The sequence below is a fragment of the Pseudophryne corroboree genome, chromosome 4, assembly GCF_028390025.1.
Source record: "Pseudophryne corroboree isolate aPseCor3 chromosome 4, aPseCor3.hap2, whole genome shotgun sequence".
Classification (NCBI taxonomy): Eukaryota; Metazoa; Chordata; class Amphibia; order Anura; family Myobatrachidae; genus Pseudophryne; species Pseudophryne corroboree.
This window is the reverse complement of record NC_086447.1, coordinates 84069169-84081325: the sequence shown is the minus strand read 5'-3', so window position 1 is coordinate 84081325 and position 12157 is coordinate 84069169. Positions and strand designations below refer to the sequence as shown.

The 12157-nt window shown below is 46.8% G+C and overlaps 1 protein-coding gene across 3 annotated transcripts in view; it reads right to left on the bottom strand.

Annotated features, from left to right (window-relative positions):
* Nucleotides 1–12157, bottom strand: part of RUNX2 (RUNX family transcription factor 2) — an 85701-nt gene that overhangs the window by 22999 nt on the left and 50545 nt on the right. For 2 of the 3 annotated variants that reach the window (XM_063915208.1, XM_063915207.1), the window contains one exon: nucleotides 5390–5563. The exons of the other annotated variant lie outside the window; for it this stretch is intronic. In XM_063915208.1, coding sequence (XP_063771278.1) covers nucleotides 5390–5563 — 174 coding nt within the window. The remainder of the gene's footprint in view (nucleotides 1–5389; nucleotides 5564–12157) is intronic. 3 annotated transcript variants of the gene reach the window in all.

Here is a 12157-nt window from a genome sequence, read left to right as displayed (position 1 = left end):
AGGCCTCTCAAAGGTTACAGAAATCCTACAGAGGAATGTACACTCAATCAGAGTGGGATCCGGCGATCAGGTGGGAACAGAGGGGGAGATGTATTAAGCCTGGAGAAGTGATAAAGCAGTGATAAGTGCAAGGGGATAACGCACCAGCCAATCAGCTCCAATATGTATATTGACAGTTAGGAGCTGATTGGCTGGTGCGTTATCACCTTCCACTTATCACTGCTTTATCACTTCTCCAGGCTTAATACATCTGCCCCACAACTTGTGCCGTGCGCAGCGAACCACCGAGCCAGCTTCGTTGCTCTCGCATCCCCACCACCACCACCACCACCGGCCATCTAAAAGCCGGGATCCAGCCATCGGATGGTCACATGGACCGAACCCTGAAGTTATAAGTGGTTTAGGTTCCGAGCGGTCTGTATAGTAAGCTTGAAGTCATATACAGGACTGTCAATCTCGGGTATGGGTCATTAAGTCGACAAGATTTATGTTGACAGTCATTAGGTCGACCACTATGGTCAACATGCATTAGGTCGACAGGGTGACTAGGACAACATGGTCAATAGGTTGACTTGAACAAGGTCAACATGGAAAAAGGTCGACATGAGTTTTTTTACTTTTTTGGGTGTCGTTTTCTTCGTAAAGTGACAGGGAACCCCAATTAGTGCACCGTGTTCGCTCGCCATGCTTCGGGCAAGGTGCCTCGCTACGCTGCGCTCGACACAGGTTACCGTTCCCAATTGTAGTCCACGTGGATCGTAAAGTATGGAAAAGTTAAAAAAATTAAAGGAAAAAAAAGTGAAAATCTCATGTCGACCTTTTTTCATGTCGACCTTGTTTGTGTTGACCTAATGACCATGTTGACCTAGTGCATGTCGACCAATAGTGGTCGACCTTATGACTGTGGACCTAAGTCTTGTCGACCTAATGACCGTAAGGCGTCAATCTCGTAGGCATAACAAGCAAAAATTGTTCTCATTTAGGGGCAGATTTATTAAGCTGGGTGAAGTGATAAAGTGGAAGGTGATAACGCACCAGCCAATCAGCTCATAACTGTCATTTTTCAAACCCAGCCTGTGACATGGCAGTAAGGATCTGATTGGCTGGTCGTTATCACCTTCCCTTTATCACTTCACCGAGCTTAATAAATCTGCCCCTTAGTCCATTCATTCTTACTTACAAAAGTGAGTAAAATGACACCAGACCTACTTCCCACTAGGTGTGTGCCCGGTTTGTCTATAGGTGTGTGCCCGGTTTGTCTATAGGTGTGTGCCCGGTTTGTCTATAGGTGTGTGCCCGGTTTGTCTATAGGTGTGTGGTAGACAACTTCCTTATATGAGTAACAAAGATATCGAAAGTCATAAAAAATATTTTTTTTATTTTTTTTTATTAGGGAAGGGGGGGTTAAATAGTGAAATAAGGAGCAATGGACCAGGGGCACCAATCTCCTACCAAGTGTAGCATCTGATATTGGCATCTATACTTATACCGGTTCTAGGTGTGGCAGGGGTAAGTGTACGAACCTGATACAGGAATTCTGACAACTGTCGCAAAATGTCACAGTTATTAGGGGAAAATTCCTTTACTCACAATGTTACTACAATGTATAGAAAATAATGCCAATGTTTAGATAATGACACAGATCAGATTGCGTTCCAGATTAAGATAAGGGTAATTGCTATGTAACGATTCTACCATCATAGGTTCAGCACAAGGAACTAGCCTGGGATTTGTGTCTTTGGAGTATATTAACTAAGAGGCGGCTTTTCAGCTTTTGTTGGCGGTACCAGCTGCGGGATTTACAAGGGCAATAATGCTAAACGCAAAATCAGGAGAGTTTTGCATTTAATATTATTGCTATTTAAATCCTGTAGCCTGGCTTGGATGGCCCCTCGGGGACCGGTCTTTGCTGGCTGGGTTACAATGATGAATAAAACTGGATCCTGGAGTCGATATGGTGATCCCATACCCAACCCGTCACAACACCCCAATGACCTTTGAGCAAGTCTGGGGTCTCCATATACTTCTGATGTGCCTAAGGATACCACATCTACCGATTCCGTCCAGCATGGGTCCCCTAACAATACCCACTATATACTTTAGTTCTTTTTGTTATTTCCCTTTGTGTCTATTATAGTGTACCTTAATAGCTGTTTCTTATACAGCTGACCATGTTCTACCTTGTGTTGAATTCTGTACATGCAGCCTTCCAATTTTCCTTGTCAATCCTTCTTATAGGCCCTACACACTGGCCGATTTGTTTGAAAGATATGAACGATCTCGTTCATAAATGAACGAGAACTCGTTCATATCTTTCAGTGTGGAGGCTCCAGCGATGAACAATGCGCGGCCCGTGCTCGTTCATCGCTGGTCCACCGTCGGCTGTGCATGCAGGCCAATATGGACGATCTCGTCCTTATTTGCATGCACTTTAATGGAGCCGCGGGGTCGTCCGTCGGACGTATCCGCCGTCGGGCATGTCTGTAGGGCCCTTTAGTTCTCACTATCTTACCATGGTGTTTTCCTTGTCCGTCAATGACGTGTAAAGGTGGGTACACACCTAGCGATATATTGAACTATAGCGCTCATTTTCCCCCTCCTGAGCGCTATAGTTTACTATATCGCCCAGTGCGTATACCGCCACTGATGAGCGATGCACGGCCCCGTGGGTCGTTAACGATTTGGACTCAATGTGTATGCCCGCCGTCGGTCGGACCGGCCCGGGAAGGGGAAACAATAGGCGATGTCATTCACAGAGCACAGCGCCTAGTGTGTACCCACCTTAACAGTGTTTATCTTTAGCTGTGTTTGTTTATTTTCTTGTTATGCAAAAAAAAACACAATAAATATGTCCTATTTATATCCTGTGGCATGAACCGGTGGGAAACGGCGGTTGCTTAGTAAATATCCGCCTTTGTCCCTGGAAGTTCTGGTCTGGCGTGTTATGGAGCACGATTACAGGTGCCTGAAATCTTCCAACAAAGAAATATTGTCATGTAAAAAAAAAAAACTATTTAACCCCATCACCACCACAAACAAAAAAAAACCACAACTAAACAAGAACGAAAATATAATTTATGGCCACTAGATGGCGATACCATGCTATCTATATGTTTATTGTAAAAGGTAGCTGTACTTTGGGACTATTCTAGGGGCCCTACTCACTGGCCGACCCGCCGCCGAGCTGCCCGACGGCGGATACGGCCGACGAGCGACCCGGCGGTGGGGGGGCAGTGACGGGGGGAGTGAAGTTTCTTCACTCCCCCCGTCACGCGGCTGCATTGAAGTGCAGGCAAATATGGACGAGATCGTCCATATTGGCCTGCATGCACAGCCGACGGGAGACCAGCGATGAACGATCGCGGGGCCGCGCATCGTTCATCGCTGGAGTCTCCACACTGAAAGATATGAACGAGTTCTCGTTCATTTATGAACGAGATCGTTCATATCTTTCAGAAAATCGGCAAGTGTGTAGGGCCTACAAGGAAGAATGTCTGTATAACAGACTTGTGTGTATATTATATTTAACCCATGGGAATCTTATGTTTACATCATTAGAATTCTGACTGCTAAATCTTGTACATTTGCAATTCTACTTCTAAGTCCTGCATTTGTTCTGCAATTTTCCTGCATAATGACATTCCTCATATTATGTATTCCCATCCCAATATTATTCTAGATATCTGCTATGATTCTGTTTGTAAGGATACCTGCACAGTGCCACAGCTCCGAGTTTGTGTTCCGTGTAACAGTTTGAGAATCTTTAATTAATTATTACTGTGATTAGAACATACAACATGCAGACCAAAAAATGTCTCAGTGTACAAATGTGTTTCCCCCCCAACGGTCCTGATTACAGCGGGAAAGTCCTAAATCATAGGAAACAAAAGGGCCTGCCAATGCACCCCGACACTTCACCATTAGAACAATACTCCTACATATTTGTTCTGCCTGAAATGTAACTTTCCTGACATAGGCCCATATTTATCAAGCCTTGGAGAGTGATAAATTGCACGGTGCTAAAGTACCAACCAATCAGCTCTTAATAATTGGAACAGTCGGCAGTTACAGATTTGTACAGTATATACTCAGCCACTTTTTTGAGCTATATCTTATTGTCAGTATCTGATCTTATCCTGTACCTATGGACAGTTACCCGGCACCACTTCTCTTTCATTTTCATAATACTGGATGTGATTTAAGTGACCGGTCTTGTACGGTATGACTGTATGGTACGTACGGTATGACTGTATGGTATGTACGGTATGACTGTATGGTATGTACGGTTAGGTATAACTGTATGGCATGTACACAGGGAGGGACCTCTCCTGCACAGCAACCCCTCCCCTTCTCTGTAGGTTGGATGTAAGCCTAACGGTTTAATTAAATAATGACAAAGGTGTACACAGGCGGCATACTTTGTCTATCAATGCAGCAATTGATGTTCCCTGGAAACAGTACCGCGCCCTTAGAACAGGCGAATACTAGTTCTCACGCGCTGCCAGTATAACAGGGAAGTATCTTCATTCTTCTCCTGCCAAAAGTTGCTGTTGAATTCCAGTGTATGGCAACATAGCGCACAATGCCACTCACAGAGGCTGATTAAAGATGTATTTCTAAGTGGGAACTATTAGATTTCAACATATCCCAGCTGGTTTATTGTAGATCCGAATGTAATGTGACATCATTACAGCGGGATCTCCTTACTGTTACACTAGAAATAGGGTACAATCCCTATACTCACTATTACGGATGGTGGTGAAAAAAATAATATATGTGTGTGTGTGTGTGTGTGTGTGTGTGTGTGTGTGTGTGTGTGTGTGTGTGTGTGTGTGTGTGTAAAACATATATCAGTGACACAGCGGAGGGAACTATAGTGGGGACTGGACCAATGTTTTTGACACCAGTGTATCAATTTACTAAAAATAGGTGGTATTATGTGGTACCTCGTGCCTCACTTATACCTACATAGCTGCAATAACACTTAGCCAATATCAGAAACAGTATTATTATCTGTGTATTATCACATGTAATAAGGTATTATGGTATACCAAGGCAAATCTTATAAATTCCTTTATAAAATTCCTTTATAACATCCTGTATGTCCTACCATTCTTACGTATACTGTAGCGCCCACTATCAATATAACGGCATGTTCTCAGCGACAACAAAAGTTCTGTAGTATTATCAATTACCCGTCTTTGTAATAGCCCTCTCACATTATAAGCCCGTCCCTGTTACCCCATGGACACACCCACTTTCTCCGATAGCGCCTCACAACCGCTCAATGAGAACGCGTAAGGCTCCCGACTGCAGTGTAAATAACTTTGGGTTGGCTGATGGACTACTAATGGCTATCAAGTTAAAACAATGTACGTCTGCCCCTTACCTGCAATCTGACTCTGTCCTTGTGGATTAAAAGGACTTGGTGCAGAGTTCAGGGAGGGCCGTGGACTCTGAGTTGGGACACCCACTCTCATACTGGGATGAGGAATACGCCCCAAATCACTGAGGCGCTCAGAGAACAAACTAGGCTTAGAGTCATCAAGCTTCTGTCTGTGCCCTGGAAATAGCAAATCATAAAATCAGAGTTATTATTGTTGTCAGCGAGAAAGGTTCCACACAATACATCGCACCTGGCTGTACTAAGGGCCAGGGTCACAATCTATCCCAACCAGGGCAGAAACATGGCAGGGGCCCCCGACAATTAAGCTTGGTTCAAATATATGACCCTGCAATTTATTAAAACATCTCATATTATCCAATTAAATATAAAACAGAATTTTAGTTGTCTATATTCAATTATCAAATACATTTTTACAATAGCGGTTTTATATCAGAATGAGGAAAAGCTCTGATAGGCCCCATGGGTCAATTCCCTTTCTGCCCTGTCTAAGAGGAAGCCCTGGCTGTAACCCGGGGAACTGTAGATTCTAATAGGCAGCTGTAATATTGTTACAGATAGGAAATCTTGGCAATGGCAGGAAAAATGTAAGAAAGGGAAAATGGGCTCTATACAGAGGAAAGTAACTCTGGGTTTAAACTAATAAGAGGCAATAGATGGGAATGCCTCCGTGATCTGGAATATCATACGGTATTAGAGGTGGAGGGATCGAGGGGAGAAGAAAGTCCAAATAATAATCCCTCAGGCTGCAGCTTATTTGCTCAACTCCTGTCTCTCTGTAAAACTAATAAAGATGACTAGAGAAGCTGAGTGTGTGTGCCAGGAGGAGAGCTAAACATGTATGAGGCATTGTTGTTCTAAGATCACCTGCCCTCTCCATCACCTGAGTATTTACCACATCACCTGCCCGCTCCATCACCTGAGTATCTGCCATATCACCTGTCCTCTCCATCACCTGAGTATTTACCACATCACCTGCCCTTTCCATCAACTGAGTAATCATCTGCCCTCTCCATCACCTGGGTATTTGCCCCACCACCTGCCCTCTCCATCACCTGAGTATCTGCTACATCACCTGCCCTCTCCATCACCTCAGTAATCATCTTCTCTCTCCATCACCTGCCCTCTCCATCACCTGAGTATTTGTCATATCACCTGCCCTCTCCATCACCTGAGTAATCATCTGCCCTCTCCATCACCTGACCTCTCCATCACCTGAGAATCTGCTATATCTCCTGCCTGCTCCATCACCTGAGTATCTGCCACATCACCTGCCCTCTCCATCACCTGAGTATCTGCTACATCACCTGCCCTCTCCATCACCTGAGTAATCATCTGCCCCTCCATCACCTAAGTATTTGTCATATCACCTGCCCTCTCCATCACTTAAGTAATCATCTGCCCTCTCCATCACCTGCCCACTCCATCACCTGAGTATTTGCCCCTTCACCTGTCCTATCTATCACCTAAGTATCTGCTATATACCCTGCCTGCTCCATCACCTGAGTATCTGCCACACTTCCTGCCTTCTCCATCACCTGAGTATCAGCCACATCACTTGACTGGTCCATCACCTGAGTATTTGCTCGATCACCTGCCTGCTCCATCACCTGAGTATCTGACACATCTCCTGCCTGCTTCATCACCTGAGTATCTGTCATATCATCTGCCCTCTCCATCACCTGAGTATTTGCCACATCACCTGCCTGCTCCATCACCTGAGTGTCTGCCATATCACCTGCCCTTTATATCACCTGAGTATCTCCTACATCACCTGCCTGCTCCATCACCTGAGTATCTGCCACATCACCTGCTCTCTCCATCACCTGAGTATCTGCCACATCACCTGCCCTTTCCATCACCTGAGTATCTCCTACATCACCTACCTGCTCCATCACCTGAGTATCTGCCACATCACCTTCTCTCTCCATCACCTGAGTATCTGCCACATCACCTGCCCGCTCCATCACCTGAGTATCTGCCTTATCACCTGCCCTCTCCATCACCTGAGTATCTGCCACATCACCTGTCCGCTCCATCACCTGAGTATCTGCCACATCGCCTGCCCTCTCCATCACCTGAGTATCTGCCATATCACCTGCCTTTTCTATCACCTGAGTATCTGCTACATCACCTGCCCGCTCCATCACCTGAGTTTCTGCCACATCACCTGCCCTCCCCATCACCTGAGTATCTGCCACATCACCTGCCTGCTCCATCACCTGAGTATCTGTCATATCACCTGCCCTCTCCATCACCTGAGTATCTGCCACATCACCTGCCCGCTCCATCACCTGAGTATCTGCCACATCATCTGCCTTCGCCATCACCTGAGTATCTGCCATATCACCTGCCCTCTCCATCACCTATGTATCTGCCATATCACCTGCCCGCTCCATCACCTGAGTTTCTGCCACATCAACTGCCCTCCCCATCACCTGAGTATCTGCCACATCACCTGCCTGCTCCATCACCTGAGTATCTTTCATATCACTTGCCCTCTCCATCACCTGAGTATCTGCCACATCATCTGCCCTCTCCATCACCTATGTATCTGCCATATCACCTGCCTTTTCCATCACCAGAGTATCTGCCACATCACCTGCTTGCTCCATCACCTGAGTATCTGCCACATCACCTGCCCTCTCCATTACCTAAGTATTTGCCATATAATCTACCCTTTCCATCACCTGAGTATTTGCACATCACCTGCCTGCTCCATCACCTGAGTATCTGCCATATCACTTGCCCGCTCCATCACCTGAGTATCTGTCATATCACCTGCCCGCTCCATCACCTGAGTAGCTGCCACACCACCTGCCCTTCCCATCACCCGAGTGTTTGCCATGTCTCCAGCTCTCCTCATCACCTGAGTGTTTCTCCAGCCCTCCCCATCACCTGAGTGTTTGCCATGTCTCCAACCCTCCCCATCATATGAGTGTTTGCCATGTTTCCAGCCCTCTCCATCGCCTGAGTGTTTGCCATGTCTCCAGCCCTCTCCATCACCTGAGTGTTTGCCATGTCTCCAGCCCTCCCCATCACCTGAGTGTTTGCCATGTCTCCAGCCCTCCCCATAACCTGAGTGTTTGCCATGTCTCCAGCCCTCCCCATCACCTGAGTGTTTGGCATGTCTCCAGCCCTCCCCATAACCTGAGTGTTTGCCATGTCTCCAGCCCTCCCCATCACCTGAGTGTTTCTCCAGCCTTACCCATCACCTGAGTGTTTGCCATGTATACAGCCCTCCCCATCACTTGAGTTTTTCTCCAGTCCTCCCCATCACCTGAGTGTTTGGCATGTCTCCAGCCCTTTCCATCACCTGAGTGTTTGCCATGTCTTAAGCCCTCCCCATCACCTGAGTGTTTCTCCAGCCTTACCCATCACCTGAGTGTTTGCCATGTATACAGCCCTCCCTATCACTTGAGTGTTCTCCAGTCCTCCCCATCACCTGAGTGTTTGCCATGTCTCCAGCTTTCCCCATCACCTGAGTGTTTGCCATGTCTCCGGCCCTCCCCATCACCCAAGTGTTTGCCATGTCTCCAGCCCTTCTCATCACCTGTGTGTTTCTCCAGCCCTCCCCATCACCTGAGTGTTTGCCATGTCTCCAACCCTCCCCATCATATGAGTGTTTGCCATGTTTCCAGCCCTCTCCATCACCTGAGTGTTTGCCATGTCTCCAGCCCTCCCCATAACCTGAGTGTTTGCCATGTGTCCAGCCCTCCCCATCACCTGAGTGTTTGGCATGTCTCCAGCCCTTTCCATCACCTGAGTGTTTGCCATGTCTCCAGCCCTCCCCATCACCTGAGTGTTTCTCCAGCCTTACCCATCACCTGAGTGTTTGCCATGTATACAGCCCTCCCCATCACTTGAGTGTTTCTCCAGTCCTCCCCATCACCTGAGTGTTTGCCATGTCTCCAGCTTTCCCCATCACCCAAGTGTTTGCCATATCTCCAGCCCTCCCCATCACCTGAGTGTCTGCCATGTCTCCAGCCCTCCCCATCACCTGAGTGTCTGCCATGTTTCCAGCCCTCCCCATCACCTGAGTGTTTGCCATGTCTCCAGCCCTCCCCATCACCTGCATGTTTGCCATGCCTCCAGCCCTCCCCATCACCTGCGTGTCTGCCATGTCTCCAGCCCTCCCCATCACCTGAGTGCTTGCCATGTCTCCAGCCCTCGCCATCACCTGCGTGTTTGCCATGTCTCCAGCCCTCCCCATCACCTGAGTGTTTGCCATGTCTCCAGCCCTCCCCATCACCTGCGTGTTTGCCATGCCTCCAGCCCTCCCCATCACCTGCGTGTCTGCCATGTCTCCAGCCCTCCCCATCACCTGCGTGTTTGCCATGCCTCCAGCCCTCCCCATCCCCTGCGTGTCTGCCATGTCTCCAGCCCTCCCCATCACCTGAGTGTTTGCCATGTCTCCAGCCCTCCCCATCACCTGCGTGTTTGCCATGTCTCCAGCCCTCCCCATCACCTGCGTGTCTGCCATGTCTCCAGCCCTCCCCATCACCTGAGTGTTTCTCCAGCCCTCCCCATCATATCAAGTCTGTGCCACATCCTTGGATCTTTAGCCCTCACCATAATGCAAGCATTTGGGGAATATGGCTAGTAGTGCATTTTTTAAGGGACATTAGATAGAAATGCTTATGTTTGGCTTTTCTTGAGGAAAAACACAGAGACTACCAGCACTCAGACCTCCCCAGAATGGATTTTATCCATTCCCAGTGACATCTTTACATTGAAGGCAGCGGATGTTCCATCAAAGCTAGACTCCAAACTTTCTAAATTGGAACTACTGTTAATTTACTTGTTGCACCTCTTAGTAGAACACTAAGCTCTTATTAATAGTAATAAGTATTTTTTTTACCCTTAAGGCAACATGAAAATGAATTCTAATGTCTATAAACCATTGAGGGATCATTGATAAGAATTTGTGGACATCTCTTCATTAATGAAGATATGTAAAGAATAGACTTTTTTTCCGAATGACTCAGGATGTTATTTTTCACTAAATATTTATAGATAATGATGTGAGAATAAAGCCTTCTCATTAGGTTGTGGTTTCCCCTATAAATGTGCCTATGACTAAGTAGAAGAACCTAGAATATTGACAATAGCTGGACACCCAGCTCTGCCTCCTGGCAGTGTCAGACTGGGGCATGAAGGGCCCACCGGGGGAATGCAGTTATAGGGGCCTATACTTAGGGGTGTGGTCAGCCTACAAAGGGGGTGTGGCCAGCCTCCACAGAGGCTTGAAATACACAATAGTCTTGTGCAGTTTAATGCAACATATCTACCATGTATAATACAAGTGCACAGTCTGGAACCTGATCCCTAGAGGAAGGAGTGGGCTCTCAGGCAGTGGGGCCTACCGGTGGTTTCCCTTGTACCTCTGTGGGCCAGTCCGACCCTGCCTCCTGGTATTTACCAGCGTAGTACAGGTCACACAGCCAGTTATAAGGTGGATGTGCTAATTACACTGGACACGTTCTAGCTTCATTGCAAAGAGTACGCGGCTTCCAGGATCAATTCCTGATTAGTTTGTTAACCCCTCGCTGACAAGTGCCCTCCGCTCAGATACCAGCTGCAGAACTTTCACCATCAGCCATGTATATACATCAGAGAAACTAGTTCTTGCTGATGTCTGTCTGGGTAACTGGAATTACACGGACGGATTGCTTGATTTTATTTTTTATTTTTACACATAGGGGTATATAGAAAGAATAGCTAGATAGCCATAAAGATATAAAATAAATAAAATAGGTGCCAAGTCAAACAATACATGATTGAAACTAGAGAATGCGCATTCATGGATCTACGCTGTTTAAGAATTACTATTTTAATACAGCAATTGTTGCCTTAATCTCATATATACATATATATATATAGAGAGAGAGAGAGAGAGAGAGAGAGAGAGAGAGATTCTTATGGAATCTGATTACTGTTGCACAGCCTTCCGCCATGTTTATCACCGACGCAGTTAACAGAAACGGTTAAGACGCTGCGGTTGATACTGACACTGTGAGCGGCGTGGCCCTCATAGTATCCAAGGTGGAAGTAAGATAAGCGTTGCCTGCTGTAAACATCCCCTGGATGAGTGATGGGGTCTCCTCACACACTGGCGCCACAGGGGAGCTGAACACGCCATAAGGAGGCGGCAGGGCCCCCTGTGGTTTACAGACAGGAAGTGTGCAAGGCCCAGATGAAGAGGGGTCTCAGGACAGGCAATGAGGACACGGAGGGTGGGAGGTGTCACTACATCACATACTGGAGATCATCTCTGTAGTGAGCGTGTCCAACCCTCAATGGTTACTGACACTAGCATTTTCCTGACAAACTGGTGAATTTTTGTAGAACTACTTCTTAATTTTTTATTTTCAGTTGAAATTCCACCTAACACAGAAGAGGGAAGTGGTAATAGGGAACGGGGAGAAAGGGGAAGGGAAGGAGTGTGGGGGGGGGGGGGGGAGGGGGGGGGTCTTCTAAAGTTGTAGAAGGGGGACCCATCAGTCTGTCTGTTATAGATACCTGAGTGTATGATTGCCGGAGCAGGAAAGTGCCACAAAACAATTTGAAAAAAATTATCTAAAACTGCGGCAAATATGTAAAATGCTCCATATCTGTAATAAGGCCTGTGTGTTACCATTACAGCATCACCATTACAGATCCTGCGGCCACAATTGTGACAACATTTAATTAATAACCAAGTCATCTTTTTTGTACAGGAGACGCCACCGGCTATACACCACTCGCTAAAGA